Consider the following 22783-nt stretch of genomic DNA (forward strand, 5'->3'; position numbering starts at 1 on the left):
ATTTCTGTCATTAAGGACCTGACAAGACACATTCTCCTGGAAGGGGAACGCAAGTAGTTAACCACTTGTTTACCATGCATTTTGAGTTACCATGTCTTATGTTAATGCCGTATGTGGCTGAATAGTTTTAAAATCGGTTAACCTATAATTAGCAGAAACATGCGCCATACACACACCTTGATTACAAACAGCTCAAAGACAATCTGGCCTGGAGCATTTCCACTTGGAAGTTTTTAATTCACAAAGCAGAGTCAAAGTAATGGTCAACTGAAATCACACGGCAACCGAGACAAACACACCAACATGGATAACATCCATTACAGAACTCAAGGTTATACTAAGTCAAAGTGTATTTCCTGACACAAATAAGTAAGCTAAAAAAGAAACAAGCAAAAATCATTCAGGGCAAAGAAAACGGCATACATTAGACAATCCTGGCATGAAATCTTCCTATACATTTCTGTTTCATTGTTTACGATTTTTATAATATGGTCATTGTAAAATCTTCCAACTCCAGCACCACATTTCACGGTAGCCTAGGTGTGTAAAAATGTCATTGCACAGTGCCACCTGCTGGTGGACGCAGCAGGTGCCAAGATCCTCCAGTCCAGTGGTTTTAAAACCTCTCGGGACCCCCAGATGTTTCACAATGTTGTGGAGCCCTGAACTAACTCGTCTGATTGTCCTAGTCAAGAACATGATGATTAGTTGATCAGGTGTGCTAGCTGTGGAATAGATCAAAAACATGGAACGACTGGGGGTCTCTGAGGAGAGGTTTGAGATCCACTGTATCTGGACTAGTACAACTAGAATAAAACTATTTTTTTCAAGATACATACGGTATACATAAAGAAAATCTTTGATCCGGGGCCAAATAATTAGCCTGGTCCACCAACCTGACTGCTGCGCTCGCTCTCATTTCATTTCAATTCACAAACAATGTAAATGGAGAGATCAGGATGGCCGTATGAGGCTACAAACTAATACATCGGAGGGAAAGCCAAAGAGAAGAAAAGGGACAGATATTTGCTTGACATAACTGGTAGAGTGTTACTGAATGTGTAGGCGAGCACACGTTCAGAATGGTATAGTGGAAATGTCCATATGAATAGTGAGTTCAGTAGGAACAGCTGTCCATGTACTGCATGTGTGTTGCTATGTAATTATACACATTTCCTTTTGTGTATGTCAGGGAGTGTGAGTGTGCGTGTGTGTGTGTGCCTGTATGTATGTGTGCGAACAGACAATCTTGCGGTGTTTAAGAGTCGTCTCCGTTGGCGCTATCTCCATCATCCTCACCTTCCTCCTCTTCATCATCATCTTCCCTTCCTCGACTCTTCACCTGCAGAGAACATTCAATAACCTGATATTAGACACAGATTCCCAAAATGTCACCCTATTCCCTGTATAGTGCACTACTTTCTACCAGGACCTGGTCAAAATTAGGGCACTATATTGGAAGTAAGGGTGCCATTTGGGATGCACCACTACACCTCAAACTCTTTTCCATTCCGCTCCATTCCCTCTCAAGTACTGATCTCGCCTCTCCTAAATATCCACCACCTCAGTTTGCTCCACTCTCTAATCCCACGCTCACCTCCTCCTCCTCCTCCAGTAGGTCTCCCTCCTCCTCTTCAGAGTCATTGAGCAGTTGGCTCTCCCTCTCTCTCTTCAAGCTCTCCTCCTTCTTTCCTCCACAGTGGAGAGGAGACACCTCCCCGAGTTCCGGCTTCCCACTACTCTTCATGTCTGGGGAGAGAGGGGGATAGGAGGGAGAGGTTTATTGATATACAAAAATGTGTTGTTTCATACCTAATGTTTGAAAATGCAGTGGGCAACAATGTGTACTTCCTCACTAGTGTCTGTCCCATCCTACCTAACTTCTTGGTGTGGTCCTTCTCCATGCGTTCCAGACTCTCCAGCAGGTAGTCCACCTTGTGTTTGATCTGGGTCAGCTCTCTCTTGATGGTCTGCAGGTCATCTGCCTTCACTGGGTTAGAGAGAGGGGATAAAAAGTGTCAGAGGCATACATTAACAGTAGGTATGGATTTCACTTCCATATAATGAACATGGATTCATGTGTCTACCGGGTAAATGACTGGAGTCAATTCAGAGTTAGTGTGTGGTTATATTGTGTGTAGTGGGGCTTACAATACCAGCATTGTGAGTTTGATTCACGGGACCACCAATACGTAAAAACACATGCAAGCATGAGTACGTCACTTTGGATTAAAGCATCTGCTAAAATGGCAAATATTATCATATACTCGAGTATAAAATCCATTACGAACACCTGCTCTTTCCATGCCATAGACTGACCGGGTGAATCCAGGTGAAAGCTATGATCCCTTATTGATGTCACTTGTTAAATCCACTTCAATCAAGTGTAGATGAAGGGGAGGAGACAGGTTAAAGGATTTTTAAACCTTGAGACATGGATTGAGTCTGTGTGCCATTCAGAGGGTGAATGAGCAAGACAAAAGATTTGGGTGTCTTTAAACTGGGTATGATAGTATGTGCCAGGCGCACCGGTTTGTGTCAAGAACTGCAACGCTGCTGGGTTTTTCATGCTCAATAGTTTCCCGTGTGTATCAAGAATGGTCCACCACCCAAAGGACATCCAGCCAATCTGTGGGAAGCATTGGAATAAACATGGGCCAGCATCCTTGTGTAACGCTTTTCAACACCCTGTAAAGTCCATGCCCTGACGAATTGATGCTGTTCTGAGTGCAAAGGGAGGGGGGGTGCAACTAGAAAGGTGTTCCTGATGTCTGGTATACTCAGTGTATATCGTCACTGTGGGAAGTGTCAAAAGCATCTGTAATTCCATGTGTGTGTGAGTGGTACTGACTGGTGCGTGAGGTGGACACCCTGCTCTGGCTGCTCCTGGAGGATGAGAAGTTGGTCTTGGTGCGTCGGCTGCCCCCTGCTCCTCCACCTCCTCTTCCTCCACCGCCTCCACTCAAACTGACCCGGGGCCGCTTGGAGGGGATCACCGCCCGGGACAGGGGGGGAGGAGGTGGAGGGGGCACGCGGGACTGGTACGGGTACATCCTACAACAGCAAAACAAACAGCAAAAAATAAATAAATCATTCTTTATCCTTTTGTCAGTATTGGGAGTGGCAACCGAGAAAAGTAGACTCACCGGTCATAGTAATCTCTCTGGAAGTCATATTCCAAATCAAATGAAGAACTGAGGAATAAAGCAGAAAGAAAAAGAGAGAGAGAAACAAAAGAGCGATACAGAGAGTGAGACAGCAAGGTTGGAACAGTAGATTGCATAGTTCAACATTTACATGCATTTATTTTTATACAAAAAGGATTGACTGGAGCACTTGGTAAAGATCCTATTTAAATTCACACACCTGTACATATCTCCCGCAGAGCGCTTCACAGTCTTCAATCTCTGATGCTTCGGTTCGCAAGCAAGGTTAATGTCTGAGAGAGAGAGGAGAGGGGGGAGAAACAAAGAGCAGAGAAAGGAGGCAAATGAGAGAAAGTTTAAATCAAGACGGGGCGTCAAATCCAAGTGACCACGTCTACATCTACTATGCCTTCAGAAGAGGTAAAGGAAAGACATGGTAGAAGGAGCAGAGAACGCGGCCCAGGTTCTTACCCAGCACCTGTCCTACGATCATCCTCCCATCCTCGCCCCCTACGGCGGCCCGGGCATTCCTCTCATTGGCATACTGGACAAAGGCGAACCCCTTGTGCACGGAGCAGCCCACTATCTTGCCGTACTTGCTGAAGATAAAGAAGGTTATGTTATTGCCCAATGTACAATGAATGGAAACTTGTCTTTTGCTTCATCCCAACCCCTCCATAGAAACATGTACACGGGGACTGGAGAGGTGGGAGCGGAGATTACCATAGTACTAGGCGTGCGAAATCCCGGTAACTTTTCAGTTTTCCAGCAATCGTGATTAGACGATTGCGGATTTCCTGCTTATTCCCTTCTGATTACAGAAAATGTTCCAACCAGAATAAAAAATATACACTGAACAAAAATATGAAACGCAACATGTAAAGTGTTGGTCCCATGTTTAATGAGCTGAAATAAAAGATACCATACATTTTCCATACACACAAAAGCTTATTTCTCTCCAATTGTTTTGCACAAATTTGTTTACATCCCTGTTAGTGAACATTTCTACCGTGCCAAGATAACCCATCCACCTGACAGGTGTGGCATTTCAAGAAGCTGATTAAACAGCATGATCATTACACAGGTGCACCTTGTGCTGGGGACAATAAAAGGCCACTAAAATGTGCAGTTGTCATAACACAATGCCACAGATGTCTCTAGCATGCAATTGTCATGCCAACTGCAGGATTGTCCACCAGAGCCGTTGCCAAAGAATATAATGTTGATTTCTCTACCATAAGCTGCCTCTGACGTCAATTTAGAGAATTTCTGTCTGTAAATAATAGGCCCTGTCTGTAAATAATTCTGATTGCCTGGGCCGGGCTCCCCAGTGGGTGGGCCTGTCTCCCCAGTGGGTGGGCCTGTCTCCCCAGTGGGTGGGCCTGTCTCCCCAGTGGGTGGGCCTGTCTCCCCAGTGGGTGGGCCTGTCTCCCCAGTGGGTGGGCCTGGCTCCCCAGTGAGTGGGCCTGGCTGCCAAGTGGGTGGGCCTGTCTCCTCAGTGGGTGGGCCTATGGCTGGCTGCACAGTCATCCAAAATCCATAGATTAGAGCCTAATGAATTTATTTATATTGACAGATTTCCTTATATGAACTGTAACTCAATAAAATCTCTGAAAATGTTTCATGTTGCATTTATATTTTTGTTCAGATATATATATATAAATAGGGGAATTGTGCAACCCTGCATAGTACTGTCCATGCTCCCAACCTGAAGATGGCCTCCACGTCTGCCTTGGTGACCAGGAGAGTGTTGAGGTTCCCGATGAAGACCCGGGAGTTGAGGGAGCGAGGGTCAGTCTTGTTGGTAACGTTGCCAGCCATCAAGCTACTGGTGGTGGGACACCGTTGTTTATGAGAAGGGGATGAAAGGAAAAGAGCAGGGAAACAGAGAGGGGGAGAGAGAGAGATGTAAGCTGAGTGTGTGGATATGCAGGTCTGTGACCATGTGCCTGTTTGAGGATGCTTTTCAACATAAACTGGACCTGATTTCAGTGTGTGTGTCTATACACAGACACACACAGTTGTTTAAAACAAGCATCCCGTTCATTGTGTATGTAGGTCACTTTGGGTGATGGCTCACAGTACATGGTGACTGTGTAGGTGGACTTTCATGTGCCTATAATCTAAGGTAATTGTTTTGTGCACAGGAAGGTGGGTGTTGTCATTGTCACATACACGTTTTGTTGTCATTGTCACATACACGTTTGTCAACAGCCATTTTGCACAGATTTCAGGGTTTAAAGCCTTCTGTTCCTACATCTAGAGAACATATAGGCAGGGTTGAAATAGCCAGAACTCACTCCATATTGCCTGTACCCTGGACGGTCGTGGTCTGCCTGCCTGCCTACCTGTTTCTGTTGGAGAGAAGAGTGTCATTATTGGTCATTCGAGCCGGAGCTCAGCAATGCATTGTGGGAGATGTATTTCATCTACAGGGAGGGGGCGATGTCTATAGAATGAGAAAAGTCTCCAGAAGTTCAGTATTTCTTGTTTTTGGATCAGTACTGCCCCCATGAGGTACTTGGGGGGGGGGGGGGGGGGGGGGAATATACCACACGCATAAAAAACTAAAGTTGTAGCGGTAAAGGAAGAAGTAGCACCCCCCAAAAACCTGTTGGACAAATAGTATTATCATAACAAACAAGACTTTGCATGACAAAGTACCTGAGCATACAGCAGTCATTAGATACACAAACAATATGATCCACGGCTGGCATGACAACCTCAGACACTAAATAATAGAATGACTGCATCCCATGCCACCCTATACCATACATAACCCACCATAAGGGCTCCAGTCAAAAGTAGTGAACTTGAGGGAATAGACTGCTATTTGGGATACATCCAATAAGTATATTAGCTACCACGTGTACTCTTGACACGTGACCTCTCATAAATGTCTGTGAACTACATTAACAGGAAGTGATTTAAGTCACTGGCTTTCATTATTAGGCATTTTTTTGTGGTAAATCGAAGCAGAGTCCCAATTGGCACCCTATATAGTGCACTACTTCTAAACAAGGCCCTTAGGGTTACGGTCAAAAGTAGTGCACTTTACAGGGAACATATAGAGTGTCAATTGGGATGTGACCAAGGGATATGTTATTACATGGTGTGGGAAGGACATTCTCAAATGTCTGTCTTTGTAAATCCCAAAGCAGAGCCCCTCGTGGCTTGTGTCCACTTTCATAAATGATAAAAATAGAAGGCTCCACAGCATTCTCTGTACGGTGGACACACACATTTCAGATTACACTGCCGTGTTGGGGCTGGGTGTCTATCCAAAAGCTTAATGCACTTTTCAGTTAGTGATTTTGGCTAGGATGTGTTGTCACGCCTGGCCAGTTGACAAGGCTGGGTTAGTATCTACCAGCGTCGATGAGGGGAGAACGCAGGCAGGTCATGTGACCCTAGTAAGAGGTGATATAACACGCACGGCTGTGACTATTATGGGCTGGAGAGGGACATAATCCTAGAGTCCCAATAATCTCTCCTCTCTCCTGAAGTGTGCCGTTGTTCCCCACAAATATATAAAGCATTGTATTGGCAAAGGCCAGTGAGAGTTCCACTACATTTATTATTTAAGTCATTTCCTTTCAAGAGGAAGAGATAAATTGGAACACGGCTCCAGTCTGGAAGGTGGTACTACACGTTGTTGGTTGTGTGTGTGTGTGTGGAGAATCAATAGTTACATATCAGAACATTATTTTTGACAATCGTCTACAGTTTTGACAATATTGCAATATAATTTGTGCTAGTTGGCTATACCAAAACTACGCTATTTTTCCTTTGTCCCTCTACAGAAGACATGGTGAGCAATATGTTTGGAACATCGAATCGCAATAAAGTCACAGCATTTAAATCACAAAACAAACTGAATCGTGAGAAGACAAAAATCCCCATACATAACTTATTGGCACCTGTATGGTGATATCGCAACATGAGGTCCCTAGCCTTATTGGTGATACTATAATGCAGTCAGACTCATAGTTCCCTTCACTTCCCATTTAGATATTATTTTACAAGAAGTGAAAAGACACACCACACGTGGAATTGTTTAAGAGCGCAGAACAGTTTCGGTTTATATTCAAGGCTTTCATTAGTGTGTGTGTGTGTGTGTGTGTGTGTTTCAACATTTGTCACGTATGCAAACATCTCCAGTTAACAAGTAAGTAGTTAGGTCAGTATTTCTCAACTCCTGGTAAGTTGGGGGATCCGGTTTCTCAGCAGCCCCTTGGATGGTTACCCGTCACCGATGTTGTCAGTTACAGTGCCTTCAGACCGTATTCATACTGATCACACATGTTGTGTTACAGTGCCTTCAGACCGTATTCATACTGATCACACATGTTGTGTTACAGTGCCTTCAGACCGTATTCATACTGATCACACATGTTGTGTTACAGCCTGAATTCAAATATTCTCATCAGTCTACACACAACATAAATGACAAAAGTGAAAACGTGTTTTTAGACATGTTTTCTTAATTCATATCTCATTTACATTAGTATGTCAACCCATAGGCAAAACTTTGTAGAAGCACCTTGAGCAGTGATGACAGCGTTGTCTTTCTGGGTAGGTCTAAGATCGGGCAACATTTGCCCATTATTCTTTAAGCTCTGTCCAATTGGTTGTTGGTCATTACTAGACAACCATGTTCAGGTCTTGCCATTCCTTTTGACTTAAATCTATTTAAAAACTGTAAATTGGCCACTGTCTTATTGGTAAACAACTCCAGTGCAGATTTGTCCTTGCGTTCTAGGTCATTGTCCTATTGAAAGGTTCATTCATTTCCCAATGTCTGATTGAAAGCAGACTAAACCAGGTTTTCCTCTAGGATCTTGACTGGATGCATTTAAAATAAAATAGTACACGATTCCTTCTTTTCACTCCGTCAATTAGGTTAGTATTGCGGAGTAACTACAATGTTGTTGATCCATTCTACTATCACAGCCATTAAATTCTGTAACTGTTTTAAAGTCGACATTAGCATCGTGATGAAATCCCTGAGCGGTTTCCTTCCTCTTTGGAAACTGAGTTAGGAAGGACGCCTGTATCTTTGTAGTGACTGGGTGTATTGATACACCATCCAAAGTGTAATTATTAACTTCACTATGCTCAAAGGGACATTAAATGTCTGTTTTATTCATCTTTATCTTTCTTTGCGAGGCATTGGAAAACCCCTCATCTTTGTGGTTGAATCAGTTGAAATTCATTGCTCGACTGAGGGACCTAACATTGATTGGCTGCTGCCAACACACTGACTCAACTCCAGCCACTTTAATAATGGGAATTGATGTAAAATATAGATCACTAGCCACTTTAAACAATGCAACTTAATATAATGTTTACATAGCCTACATTATTTCTCATATGTATACGTATATACTGTACTCTATATCATCTACTGCACCTTTATGTAATACATGTATCACTAGCCACTTTAAACTATGCTACTTTGTTTACATACTCATCTCATATGTATATACTGTACTCAATACCATCTTGCCTATGCCGCTCTGTACCATCACTCATTCATATATCTCTATGTACATATTCTTTATCCCTTTACACTTGTGTGTATAAGGTAGTAGTTTTGGAATTGTTAGTTAGATTACTTGTTGGTTATTACTGCATTGTCGGAACTAGAAGGACAAGCATTTCGCTACACTCGCATTAACATCTGCTAACCATGTGTATGTGACAAATAAAATGTGATTTGACCTTACAGATAATTGTTTGTGTGGGGTTGTAATCATCCAAAATAAATGTAGAACACTATTATTGCACACAGTCAGTACATTTTTACTCCTGAACTTATTTAGCTTTGCCATAACAATGGGGTTAAATAAATTTCAGCTTTTCATTTGATTAAATTTAAAAAAATTCAATTACAAACAATCCCAATGACATTATGGGGTATTGTGTGTAGGCCAGTGAATTATATTTTAAAAATTACTTTGTAATTTAAAAAATATATATATTTTAAATTCAGGTTGTGTAACAACAAAATATGGAAAAGGTCAAGGGGTGTGAATACTTTCTGAAGGTGACCAATCTGTTTGTTGTTTTAAATCAAGAAAAAGAAGTGGGAAAGTAGGGGTTCAATGTGAAATGCAAACTACTAGGCTACTCAAAACTACAAAAACAAATGGACAGTAGTGATAGGCTATCACAACACAAAAGCAGCAGAAAACTACTTGCTTTAGGGATTTCCAAAAGGAGAAAAAGGCTACTTCACAAAGGCAGAAAGAAAAAACTCAACTAGATTCAAAATCGATGTCAACGTGGAGGTGGAAAAAAAAAACAGGAGACCAACTTACGATTTGTCGCTGCTCAAAAAAGATGCCTCAAAAACTAAAAAAGGGGAAACAAAAAAATGTAAATTAGAAGAGAACACCTGTAATGTTGAACTGAACCCATAATCAGAGGCTACGAGCTATGCTAATGATAGAAGATTTAGAAACCAATCATTGTGATTGTGTTAGTGGCCATATACATGTATTAGGCTAAGTCGTAACCATCTGTACATAATGTGGTGTGGGGTCAGGTGCACACCTCTTAAACTGTGTCAAGACCACAGTAGACACATATTCCTTTCCTTCAAGACTTCTGGCCCTGTATTCACAAAGCATCTCAGAGTAGCTGTGCTGATCTAGGATCAGTTTTAGATTACAATGACTGGATGGGAGGTGGGACCTGATCCTAGACCACCACTAGTGCGAGACGCTTTGTGAAATGAGGGCCCAGACCAGCAGGACTTGTTTAAAACGATGGGGGGAAAAAACGATTCAGTCCAACTAGTCAGTTTTCTGTTGTGAAGGGAAGGAAGCCATTTGAGAGAATTGGGACACAGCCGGTAGGTCTACTAGTTAGGGCTTGTAAATAATAAAAAGGTCTGGGAAAGGCCTACAGAGAGGAGGTGATCAACAACCAAGTTTAAAAAATTTAAACTGTATCCACTGGTGCAAAATCAACTCCCTGAAATTGTCATAGTAACAGAGCATCTTCACATCATCAATGCATACCAACACTGCCTTAAGCACAGGAGATTTCCTACATAAGAAGCTTTGTTCACTGATCAGCTCTAGTAGGCCTAATGGACGTTGATCACATAGAAGTCTGACCACAACTATTTCAACAGGCTACACATTTGAATAATGTTCAATAAAAGCACAAATTATGGATGCATGAAATCTCATTCTGCACAATATTTTAATTATTCATATCACAAAATGCAATGCCAGGGTAGTCTATTTCTCGATTTAACAAATGTCTTTGCTTACACAATACACCGTATTGTTTGTATTCCAGTGCAAACGAACGCACACTTTCACTCTTCATAGTGAAAAAAGATAATGCCTCAGAAATTACGTCATTGTTTCGAGAAATAGGGCTAATGCAGAGAGCACTGTTGCGAACCTCAAAAATAAGAAAGCCAAAAAGAAAACGTTGGAAATATTTCTGAGCAGTCAACTTCAACAACCGAAATTCATGTTACTGGGTCTTAAAATGAAAAGGTTGAACAGTATAAAAACCCTGTTAAAAACGTCATTCCTGGGTGGGGAAAAGACGACCATGATGTTGACCACATACTACTAGGCCTAATCATTTGTCCAGTCAGATTAGAAACAACCTTCGATCTTTCTTCACATAAAAATATTACCATAAAACACACAAAATGCTCTTATGGTAAACTTGGAAAAATGAAGGTTCAAAAGTCCTAATTCGAAAAGTAAAGCAAAAAAATTACCGCTGTGTAGAGAGCTAACCAATACTAGTCACGCGCAGCCTGTTTTCCACCCGTCGCTGCAACAAAATGCACGCCTTTAAAAGCCAACACAAATTCAGAGAATGCAGTCAGAAAAATCCATTCAAAACAAAAAAAATAAAAAGTCCGAAAGAGATCAGCTCAAAGTAAAAAAGAAAAAAAAAAGAAAAAAAAAATCTGAAAAATGTTCTCGATTCAAAATACTCACCAGGAGCTCAATTATTGAAAAATGAGTACAATTTCGACGTTGTGTTGGTTGGTGTCTTATATGATCCGTTTCCAATTCAGTAGGCAGATTGTACTGTACCTTGAACCAGTTAACACGAAATGGCGCTGTGGCTACGCATAGCAGTATGTTCACTCCTTATCCGGAATACTGGTATCTTATTGGATCAAGTCAGGAGAACGTGACTTAAATCTCTTCGGGAATTGGTTGATATATCACTAAACCCCGCCTAAGAGGCGCCTCCACATTCCATCTTTGAACAGTAGACTACCATCTGACTGAAACAATGCACACATGCATAGAAGTGCAACAATAGCCTCCACTACAAAATAAAACATATACCGAACACAAATATAAACGCAACATACAACAGTTGAACAATTTTACTGAATTACAGCTCATATAAGGAAATCAGTCAATTGAAATGAATTAATTAGGCCCTAATTCATGGATTTCACAGCAGAGCAGAGGCACAGCCATGGGTAGGGCTGGGAAGGCATAGGCCCACCCACTGGAGAGCCAGGCCCACCCGCTGGGGAGCTAGGCCCAGCCAATCAGAATGAGTTTTTCCCCACAAAAGTGTTTTTTTTACAAAAATAAATACTAATTTTCATCAGCTGTCCGGTTGACTGGTCTCAGATGATCCCGCTAGTGAAGAAGGTGGATGTAGATCCTGGGCTGGCGTGGTTACATGTGGTCTGCGGTTGTGAGGCCGGTGGGACGTACTGACAACTTCTCGAAAACGACGTTGGAGGGGGCTTATGGTAGATAAATGAACATTAAATTCTCTGGCAATTGCTCTGGTGGTCATTCCTGCAGTCAGCATGCCAGTTGCACGCTCCCTCAAGACTTGAGACATCTGTGGCATTGTGTTGTGTGACAAAACTGCACATTTTAGAGTGGCCTTTTTATTGTCCCCAGCGCAAGGTGCACCTGTGTAATGATCAAGCCGTTTAATAAGGTTGTTGATATACCACACCTGTCAGGTGGATGGATTATCTTGGCAAAGGAGAAATGCTCACTAACAGGGATGTTAACAAATCTGTGCACAAAATTGGAGAGAAATAAGCTTTTTGTGCGTATGGAACATCTGTGAGATCTTTTATTTCACTTCATGAAACACGGGACCAATACCAATGTTGCGTTTATATTTTTGTTTAGTGTGGATCAGTGGAGATTCCTCAGAGGAAGAAGGGGAGCACCATCCTCTTCAGTGAATTTCATGTGTTGGCAGAAAAATGTATGTTGAATGTCTTAAATGCATTTTCTGACAACAAAAACATAGTGACATTATTGATGTCACTAACACACAGAAAATCCACGTGTACAAAGGAAATCCATGTTTGGCAAGTTTTTTATGTTTCACATACATGTATAGAAATGTGAAACATTTGTCAAAAATAGTTTTCATGTCTACACATATATTTACACGTGTTTATTTTCAATGCTGCTGTGTTAGTCTGACTGTGGATAAGATTGTGTTTGTGTATGAGAATAAGTAGGCCTATGTGCTTGTTGAAGTGCATGACAGAATATTTTATTGCATTGTAGCATACAACATGCAGGGACTATGGTGTGCTAAACAGTATGCATTTACAGTGACTATAGCAATAACAATGCATGATTCTACAAACAGATGTAGACAGAAACGCAGGACAGACGACACACTACACTTCACATGTCACCACTTTAGCTTCCGGGAGAGTCGACCTGAAACACCAAGAAATAGGTAAGGTGTGTGTGTGTGTGTGTGTGTGTGTGTGTGTGTGTGTGTGTGTGTGTGTGTGTGTGTGTGTGTGTGTGTGTGTGTGTGTGTGTGTGTGTGTGTGTGTGTGTGTGTGTGTGTGTGTGTGTGTGTGTGTGTGTGTGTGTGTGTGTGTGTGTGTGTGTGTGTGTACCTCTGATATCAGTCTTCTTACTGCGGTGGCGTGGAAGGGTGGAATCTAACTGAAAGTCAGATTCTGGGGTCTTCAATACCTCCTCTAGTTTGCACTGCTCCAAGCTCTCCTGACAAATTAACATCACACAGTTATGAAAATGAAAAATTCATAACACACATATTATTCAGCTACTTATTATTGATGTATACATGTGTAGTTCCATTTAAATCAGGAATCCACAGCAGTGAATCTGCCACATCCGTTTGCAATATAACTATGTCTAAGTAGCTTTGCACAAGCCTTAACTCATGAGCCTGTTTCTGTAGCATGAGGCATCTTGATGTACAAGTACACCCTCTGGACAGAAGTATAGTCTGTCACAAGGCATTATTCCCAATCTAACTCCTTAATGCTGAGCACTAAACAGAGATGCATCAGCTCCCATTTTTCCATTCTTTGGTATAACTCAGCTGGGGATTGAACTCACGACCTTGCAATCTCTTAGTAACAACTTCAGACAACAAACCCGTTTTTTCCCCCTTGGACATCACTGCATGTGCAATAGAACAGCAGAGTATGTATGTACTAGGATGTTTTTTTCTACCACTTTGCTGGATGCTAATTTTGAAACAAAAACATGAACAATGTGCCTGGGGCGGTCAGTGGCTTTGTTTCGCCCTACCACGGATTAAGTTCAGGATAGTCCTCCCCCCGTTTTGGCTGTTTGCTTCTATTCCTATTGAATACACTCCTGTTTTTTTTGTGACACTGTCACTTCTCTCCCTCCCTCTCGCTCTCCCATCAGTCTCTACCTGAGAAGGTGTCTGGTGGTGGTGGGGGGGATGGTAGTGGTGTTTGTGGTTAGGTGCAGGTGAGCTGGGACTCTCTCCTCCTTTCTCTCGCCCCCTCTCTCTCTCCCTTTGTTGCAGGATGGAGAGACGGGTGGCTCTGTATTCCAGGGAGAAGTCACTGACGGTCTTACAGAAGTCCTCCGCATTCGTCTCTCTCACCATCGTACGAGAGTAACCCAGAAACAAAAGGAATGAGTGAAATCTGCAGATAGATAGAGAAAGAGAGAGTACAAAGAAAGAGACAAAAGAGAGAGAGAGAAGAGAGGGAGAGAGAGAGAGAGAGAGAGAGAAGAGAGGGAGAGAGAGAGGGAGATAGAAATAGGAAGAGAGTGTGTGAGAGAGAAGAAGAGAGCGAGGCAGAGATATATATATATATATATATATATATATAGAGAGAGAGAGAGAGAGAGAGAGAGAGAGAGAGGAGGAAAAGAGAGAGAGAAACAACAACAATCACCCATTTTTAGTGTCATAGCTGTTTATTCCAGATTTATGAATCTCTAAACTAATCAAATCAACTTTATAAACTACTTATAAGCCATTTATACATAATTTTAAGCGTACCTTAATGTAAAGTATTGTATTAGGTCATGTAAGTAAAGTTACACTCTTACACAAGTTACAATATTCAGACATCACCTGTTGATAACCCTCCGATGGACAGCTCTCAGTACCTTCAGCCTGTCCTCAGATTCCTTCAGGAATGTAGGCAACCTCTGTCGCAGGGTGCCTTCCCGCTCCCCTCCTCTGTCCCGTCCTCCTCTCTTCTTCTCATCCTCCCGTTCTAGCAGACGCAGCTGGTCCCATGAGGATTTGCAAAGGGCCTCCAGCTGTGAGAGGCTGGACTGGACCTGGGTGTAGTCACACTGGGAGAGAGACAGTGGAGGGTTGAGAGCAGAGTGGTCGCACATGCACGCACGCACGCACGCAAACACACACACACGCGCACGCACGCAAACACACGCACGCACGCACGCACGCACGCACGCACGCACGCACGCACGCACGCACGCACACACACACACACACACACACACACACACACACACACACACACACACACACACACACACACACACACACACCTTGCTGGTGCGGGTGACAGAGGTGATATCAGAGTAGAGGTCTGAGGACTGTGGGTAGAGCTGCAGGAGCAGAACACACATATGGTACAGGAGAGGCTGACGGGAGTGTGTATCTCTGACCTGAGACAACTTCCCCAGGTAACTCAACTCAAAACCACCGGCCTAAAGAGAGAGAGAGAGAAAGGGAGACTGAGAGGAAGGGAGGGAGAGAGAGAGACAGAGAGAGAGGTAGAGCAGGGAGGAGAGAGAAAGGGAGACATAGGGGAGGGAGGAGAGGACAGAGAGAGAGAGAGAGAGAGACAGGGAGGAGAGAGAGAAAGAGACGAGAGGAAGGGAGGGAGAGGTAGAGACAAGAGAGAAACCAGACAGGGAGGCGAGAGGAAGGGAGGGAGAGAGAGAGAAAGAGGAGACAGGGAGAGCGAGAGGAAGGGGGGGAGAGAGAGAGAGAGAGAGAGAGAGAGAGACAGGGAGAGCGAGAGGAAGGGAGGGAGAGAGAGAGACAGAGAGAGAGAGAGAGAGACAGGGAGGAGAGAGAGAAAGGGAGAGCGAGAGGAAGGGAGGGAGAGAGAGAGACAGAGAGAGAGAGAGAGAGAGACAGGGAGGAGAGAGAGAAAGAGAGAGCGAGAGGAAGGGAGGGAGAGAGAGAGACAGAGAGAGAGAGAGAGAGAGAGAGAGAGGGAGGAGAGAGAGAAAGGGAGAGCGAGAGGAAGGGAGGGAGAGAGAGAGACAGAGAGAGAGAGAGAGAGAGAGAGAGACAGGGAGGAGAGAGAGAAAGAGAGAGCGAGAGGAAGGGAGGGAGAGAGAGACAGAGAGAGAGAGAGAGAGAGAGAGAGACAGGGAGGAGAGAGAGAGAGAGAAAGGGAGAGCGAGAGGAAGGGAGGGAGAGAGAGAGACAGAGAGAGAGAGAGAGAGAGAGAGAGACAGGGAGGAGAGAGAGAAAGAGAGAGTCGGGGAGGGGAGGGGGAGAGAGAGGAAGAGAGACAGAGAGATGGGGAGAGAGAGAGACAAAGAGAAAGCGGGGGAGAGAGAAAGAGAGAGACGGGGAGGGGAGGGGAGGGGGAGAGAGAGAGGGAGAGAGACAGAGAGAAAGCAGGGGAGAGAGAGAGAGAGAGGCGAGAAAGAAAGTTAGATTGCTAGGATTTAGACCAGGGTTTCCCAAACTTGGTCCTGGGAACCTCAAGGGGTGCACGTTTTGTTGTTGTCCCTAGCACTACACAGCTGATTCAAATAATCAACTAATCATCAAGCTTTGATCATTTGAATCAGCTGTGTATTGTAAAAAAAAAAAAAAAAGACAAGTGCACTGAGTTTGGGAAGCGCAATAGATCACTGCAACAACCACAGTGAAAAAAAGAGAAACGAGACTAATGCAAAGGAATTGATGATGGTATGTTGTTCACCTTGCATCCATTGAGGAAGTTACCAATGGCTAGCACAGTGGCCAAGATGCATCTAAAGGTCTGATTGGCTGCCAGCTGTTCCATGGCAAGCTTCAGGTGGAAGAGAGGCTCTGCAATTTCCTGGTTATATAAATAACATACAGCAATAGGTAAGCAACACATTCACAGTTATTGGACGCTCATTGGAAGTTCATGTAGTCCCTCTGTGTTTCAATCCGTTTTCTTCAGTTTGTTGCCTAATGAATGCCACCCTGCATCACACTTCAAAGTTTAAAACCTCTACAACTTCTCCGCAATAAACCATAATGCCACAGGGTGACAGCCCCTTATCCATTCTCCATCCATCCTTCACCTCCTCTAATCACTCTATGCCTTCCATTTTATGACACTCAGACACCACCTACTCTTTCCAGGGTGTCATAGTCCAGAGCGAAAGCCCAGAGCTGAAGCCTGGGGCTCAGGTAAGTGATCTGCCCCAGGGTTAAGAGACAGAGCTCAGCTGGGGCCAGAGGCGAGTGGGGGGACTCGGCCTGGGCCTTCCTGATCAGAGACAACTCCTCTTCACTGGGGACCAGGGACTGGAGACGCTGGATGGAGAGAGAAAGAGAGAAGGGATTTAGATGGGTGTGAAAGTCTGTGGAGAAGGTATGCCTGTAGTAAGGTACAGGCTGATGTAGTGTGGTAGAGATGAGTTGGCAGTAAGTGGAGTATATGTTAGTCCTCCTACTAGTATAAGATGCAGTGAGGAAGGTGACATGCAACATAATACTATTTGCCGCATTGTATTTTCAATGTTGGCTTTGCAGTGGTTTATGAGTTATCAGTGAATGGTCACTATATATGCAGTCAAAATATACAGTGAGTCATGATAGTCGTCTGTAGTGGAGACTGTACCTGTACGTCCTCTCTGTCCAGAACACTACAGTCCATGGTATAAATGGCAGGAGGCAGCAGGCGGGGAGGAGGGAGGCTACTGAGGGCAATTGTGATGATGTTACTCCGTTTCACCCCCAGAACTGAGACAGACGGCAGCTTCTGGAAGAGAGGGGTGGGGGGGGGAGAGAAAGGGAGATGGTCCAGTCATACACAGTGATCACCAACCCTGTCCTTGAGAGCTGAAGGGTTTGTAGTTGTCTGCACTAGTCCCAGTTGATTCCACTGTTAGTGCTGTACACTTTGTTCCTCTCAAAGTGCACCAACATTAGCCAGAATACCTTACAAAATTAGCCTTATATAATTAGCCAGAGCACCAAGAAATTGGATTGCAGAGCACACAAGAGAGCTCTGATTTCAACTCTTACCTGCCTTCCCGTCAGCACGCTGCAGATGGAGCCATTTCCCTTGGTCTCAAACAGGTACTCCAGCCGGTTGGTGTCCAGGTGCACCGGCTCCAGCCCAGCCCAGATGGTCTGGGGCCCAAAGCGGCTAACCCTGGGCAGGGGGGGCAGGCTGTGGAGCTCCCTCCAGTGGAGCTTTAAGGTACGACAACCTGAGGGTTTCCCCATGGAAGAGGCATATCCTGTAGACAGGGGAGGGGGAGGAGCTGAGGGCGGCATGGGAGGAGGAGGAGGTGGTGTTTGGAGACATGCTGAGGTTTGGTTGATCAAGGTGCCACCGTCTTCCTCGGCGCTGTCCAATCCCAGGTCCTCCTCATCCCACAGGTCGGAGAAGTCCAAGGTGTTGAGGCGGAGACGAGGTGCAGACTTTAGGAAGGAAACCCAGGATTTGTCGAGGCCTGAAGTTAAGGGCATGTCCTTGATTTGATAGGATTGTGTCATTGGTCCTTTCAGGATTGCCTTGGTTTTGTGCTATCCGGAACTGAGGTTTTCAGCTATAACCTAATGGTTTTGGTTTATTTGCAGTTTTTAAACATATTCTTCAGAAAATGTGTTTTTTGTTGTTGTTTTAGACATACTTTTGAGAAAAAAAACAGCAGTTGAAAAAACACAGTTAATATGAGTGTTCTTCCTTTTCTGAATATGCAGGAAAAAGCAGTAAATGAACACCTCTTATCCTCTCTTTCCTTCTCACCCATTCATCCTCCAGGTCTTTGAGAAAAGAGATTCGATCACAACACTCAGATTTCCCTCTATAACAATATCTCCATACTAATCCTGTTATCTCCTCTCTTGTCACCCTGTGACCACTGAATGCAGGCCAAAACCACATGACTGCTCCATGATCCACAAACCACCTTTCCCAATATTATTCCCACAATCCAGAACTTGCTTTAGGTGTCATTTGCTTCCAAAAAAAGAATGCTCTTCTGCTTCTACTTAGGAATGTAGAGCAAAATTGTCCCTAGAACGGATAGAATGCGCACCAATTGGATCGGATCAGAATCAGATAGGTCCAGATTCCTCTACGAATTCAGGGTTCAATTCTGATGTTCTGTTCAATTCTGATTTCCAAGGAATGGTTCTGTTGTTTCCAACTGTTTTCATGCAATGACCCGACCTGGTTTCACAGAAACTTCTCTCTCTCTCTCTCTCTCTCTCTCTCTCTCTCTCTCTCTCTCTCTCTCTCTCTCTCTGACTCTGTGAGTGGTCTCTTCTATCAGGGCTGAAATGTATCAGTCTCAGTTTATTTGAGTTGCACCCTTTTCCTTAATTTCCTTATCGAGCCAACATCTCCTGTTTAATTTGCTTCTTGTGTATACACAACCCTCTATCTGCTGCTGTTGATCTCCCCTCCCTCCCTCTCTCCCTCTCTCCCTCCCTCCCTCCCTCCCTCCCTCTCTTTGCTCCCCCCATCATGAACATAATGATCTCTTTCTGAAGACATACCGGTCTCTCCGCCTTTTCTAATAGTAAAGAACGAGCCTTTGAATGTGATTTGTGCACATAGCATTACTCATAATGAAAAAGAGTCTTTGTAACCTACATGATTTCCAGGCCTAGTCCTACCCAAAGCACAATAGGGTCAGTTGTGTTTATGGTCCTTTGCATGCTTGGCAGCCATAATGACAGCACCCCTCCTATAGCTATTACAGATGTAGCACCTTAATTTGCAGGAAAACTTTCCTGCAATGCAGGATATGTAAAACTTTGAGTGTATTTGTGGTTTAAAAAAACATTGAGATTTCAGACTTCCTTTTCCCTTACGAACAATGTATCAACCCTTCCAAGATTGTCCATTAATTTTAAACCTCATAATAATTCACATTATCTGTTGCTGCAGGATTATTTTCCGGCTGTACCAAACGTGCTCAAATTAAGATCCTATATCTGTAGTCTTATAGGCTCCAAACAGTGACATATACACTGTCTGTACCATGCGAACCTTAATGGTCTGAATAAAGGCCTGATTGTACTTAGGCCTGTAGAGTGTGTCAATTATTGTTTGCCCGTATGTTAGATAGACATGTTCGTTATAGCATTTGTCATGTGTGAATGTTACTGCAATACATTCGCTTCTTTGTCTTATCAGACTTGCCACAACTGATGTAAAATAATGTTGTCATTTTCTCAATCTGAATGGAGGTCAAATGAGGTCCAATTGGAGAATAAGTTTAGGCCGACACAAGAAAAAAATAGAACATGTTTACAGACATGTCCTAGGGCAGTACAATTATACACTTATTAATGAACAAAACATGTACAAACAGTTACGGACGAGGCCTAAACTACGGTGCACTGCTCACTGACTACTCAGTGATACCCTTGTTCACAGGCGCAGCTTTCCTCGTGGGAAAATACATTTCCGGACGGGGCTGCTTTGATGAATCTGTCCATGATCGCGTCAGAGGGAGGCGGCGACTCTGCTGTCTCTGGATATTGTAGACTGTCTCCACAACTGTTTGTGTTTGTTTGTAAGCCTCCGGGACTCCGGGGATATCGGACAGATCTGGGCAATAATTATGTTTAATCTTTCCCAATTAGGTCGGAGGAGATGGAGGAGACCCCAACGGCTCTTTGACTTCAGGGTCAAACAACATGCAGAGGTCGGGCTGAGGGAGAAGTCACTGTAAGCCAATTAAATTAGGATTGTTCCAATAATCCATTCGATTTTTGTCATAAATATAAAGAAATAGAATACTAAGCTGTGTCATGTGTAATATGTGTATGGGGGGGGGACCCTTCCTTCTACAATTGTTTTGTTGTTGCCCTCCCCCTCATAGAATTAACTACAAAATAATGTTTACAATCACAGATAACAATAACTGTAGCGACCCTGTGTTTATAAACATAGATATGGACTTTGTCACTTCAGCAAACATTTGTGACACAGTCGATGCCACGCAGGGCTACGGGCCAGAGTATTGAGTGTTTGCCGAGCACCACGGTTGACGAGCTCACTCTCCCTGCCTGTTACATTACACCTACACTACGATCAGAGCCGGCTGCAGACAATGATCAGCGAAGGGGAAATCTGATTTTCAACATTCTGATGACATACCTTTATTTATAATTGTATAAAATATATGCAAAATAAATCCACCGACAGGTTTCTGGAATTGTGATTCCGTGAATTATAAGTGAAATAATTTGTCTGTAAACAATTGTTGGGAAAATGACTTGTGTCATTCACAAAGTAGATGTCCTAACCGACTTGCCAAAACTATAGTTTGTTAACAAGAAATTTATGGAGTGGTTGAAAAACTAGTTTTAATGACTCCAACCTAAGTGTATGTAAACATCCGACTGTATACAATTACAGAGATACAGACACATTACAGAGATACAGACACATTACATAGATACAGACACATTACAGAGATACAGACACATTACAGAGATACAGACACATTACAGAGATACAGACACATTACAGAGATACAGACACATTACAGAGATACAGACACATTACAGAGATACAGACACATTACATAGATACAGACACATTACATAGATACAGACACATTACATAGATACAGACACATTACAGAGATACAGACACATTACAGAGATACAGACACATTACAGAGATACAGACACATTACATAGATACAGACACATTACAGAGATACAGACACATTACAGAGATACAGACACATTACAGAGATACAGACACATTACAGAGATACAGACACATTACAGAGATACAGACACATTACAGAGATACAGACACATTACAGAGATACAGACACATTACAGAGATACAGATACATTACAGAGATACAGACACATTACAGAGATACAGACACATTACATAGATACAGACACATTACAGAGATACAGACACATTCCCTAGATACAGACACATTACAGACACATTACAGAGATACAGACACATTACAGAGATACAGACACATTACAGAGATACAGACACATTATAGACACATTACAGAGATACAGACACATTACAGAGATACAGACACATTACAGAGATACAGACACATTACAGAGATACAGACACATTACAGACACATTACAGAGATACAGACACATTACAGACACATTACAGAGATGCAGACACATTACAGAGATACAGACACATTACAGACACATTACAGAGATACAGACACATTACAGACACATTACAGAGATACAGACACATTACAGAGATACAGACATATTACAGAGATACAGACACATTACAGACACATTACAGAGATACAGACACATTACAGACACATTACAGAGATACAGACACATTACAGAGATACAGACATATTACAGACACATTACAGAGATACAGACACATTACAGAGATACAGACACATTACATAGATACAGACACATTACAGAGATACAGACACATTACAGACACATTACAGAGATACAGACACATTACATAGATACAGACACATTACAGAGATACAGACACATTACATAGATACAGACACATTACATAGATACAGACACATTACAGAGATACAGACACATTACAGACACATTATAGAGATACAGACACATTACAGACACATTACAGAGATACAGACACATTACAGAGATACAGACATATTACAGACACATTACAGAGATACAGACACATTACATAGATACAGACACATTACATAGATACAGACACATTACATAGATACAGACACATTACAGAGATACAGACACATTACATAGATACAGACACATTACAGAGATACAGACACATTCCCTAGATACAGACACATTACAGACACATTACAGAGATACAGACACATTACAGAGATACAGACACATTACAGAGATACAGACACATTACAGAGATACAGACACATTCCCTAGATACAGACACATTACATAGATACAGACACATTACAGAGATACAGACACATTCCCTAGATACAGACACATTATAGACACATTACAGAGATACAGACACATTACAGAGATACAGACACATTACAGAGATACAGACACATTACAGACACATTACAGAGATACAGACACATTACAGAGATACAGACACATTACAGACACATTACAGAGATACAGACACATTACAGACACATTACAGAGATACAGACACATTACAGACACATTAC

General features: G+C 43.0%; 2 protein-coding genes across 13 annotated transcripts; both read right to left on the reverse strand.

Moving 5' to 3' along the window:
• Window positions 1–207: 207 nt before the first annotated feature.
• Window positions 208–11279, reverse strand: LOC124007636 (heterogeneous nuclear ribonucleoprotein C-like). Of its 10 annotated transcripts, XM_046318291.1 has the most exons (12): window positions 11126–11208; window positions 10900–10973; window positions 9470–9503; window positions 5447–5500; window positions 4855–4974; window positions 3618–3745; window positions 3367–3439; window positions 3147–3194; window positions 2852–3060; window positions 1877–1990; window positions 1598–1749; window positions 208–1342 (listed from the first exon to the last, which is right to left on the reverse strand). In XM_046318291.1, exons 4-12 carry the CDS (start codon window positions 5449–5451, stop codon window positions 1259–1261), a joined length of 933 nt encoding a protein of 310 aa, XP_046174247.1. In that variant the 5' UTR covers window positions 5452–5500; window positions 9470–9503; window positions 10900–10973; window positions 11126–11208; the 3' UTR covers window positions 208–1258. The 10 variants fall into 10 exon arrangements, with proteins under 10 accessions (XP_046174247.1, XP_046174250.1, XP_046174244.1 ...); XM_046318294.1 differs by lacking the exon at window positions 10900–10973 and having other exon boundaries at window positions 4855–4971; window positions 11126–11263; XM_046318288.1 differs by lacking the exon at window positions 10900–10973 and having other exon boundaries at window positions 11126–11262.
• Window positions 11280–12555: 1276 nt separating this feature from the next.
• LOC124007632 (FH1/FH2 domain-containing protein 1-like) lies at window positions 12556–18871 on the reverse strand. Of its 3 annotated transcripts, none has more exons than XM_046318281.1 (9): window positions 17661–18869; window positions 17254–17391; window positions 16764–16946; window positions 16360–16479; window positions 14960–15121; window positions 14514–14740; window positions 13836–14076; window positions 13042–13150; window positions 12556–12853 (listed from the first exon to the last, which is right to left on the reverse strand). In XM_046318281.1, exons 1-9 carry the CDS (start codon window positions 18135–18137, stop codon window positions 12825–12827), a joined length of 1686 nt encoding a protein of 561 aa, XP_046174237.1. In that variant the 5' UTR covers window positions 18138–18869; the 3' UTR covers window positions 12556–12824. The 3 variants fall into 3 exon arrangements, with proteins under 3 accessions (XP_046174237.1, XP_046174236.1, XP_046174238.1); XM_046318280.1 differs by having other exon boundaries at window positions 12558–12853; window positions 17254–17394; window positions 17661–18866; XM_046318282.1 differs by lacking the exons at window positions 12556–12853; window positions 13042–13150 and having other exon boundaries at window positions 13849–14076; window positions 14549–14740; window positions 17254–17394; window positions 17661–18871.
• Between the last annotated feature and the right edge of the window lie 3912 nt (window positions 18872–22783).

This window comes from Oncorhynchus gorbuscha, linkage group LG21, assembly GCF_021184085.1.
Source record: "Oncorhynchus gorbuscha isolate QuinsamMale2020 ecotype Even-year linkage group LG21, OgorEven_v1.0, whole genome shotgun sequence".
NCBI lineage: Eukaryota > Metazoa > Chordata > Actinopteri > Salmoniformes > Salmonidae > Oncorhynchus > Oncorhynchus gorbuscha.

Bases quoted from the DNA above. Each gene is read 5' to 3' on its own strand.
- LOC124007636 (XM_046318289.1), bottom strand. The intron at 3,195-3,366 runs GTGTGTGAATTT...TTTATTCCTCAG, and splicing joins TCTGCGGGAGATATGTACAG to TTCTTCATTTGATTTGGAAT. The intron at 1,343-1,597 runs GTGAGCGTGGGA...TGTTCTCTGCAG, and splicing joins TACTGGAGGAGGAGGAGGAG to GTGAAGAGTCGAGGAAGGGA.
- LOC124007632 (XM_046318280.1), bottom strand. From the start codon at position 18,137: ATGACACAATCCTATCAAATCAAGGACATGCCCTTAACTTCAGGCCTC. The intron at 16,947-17,253 runs GTACAGTCTCCA...CTCTCCATCCAG, and splicing joins TGGACAGAGAGGACGTACAG to CGTCTCCAGTCCCTGGTCCC. The intron at 14,741-14,959 runs GTGTGTGTGTGT...TCTCTCTCCCAG, and splicing joins CTGTCACCCGCACCAGCAAG to TGTGACTACACCCAGGTCCA.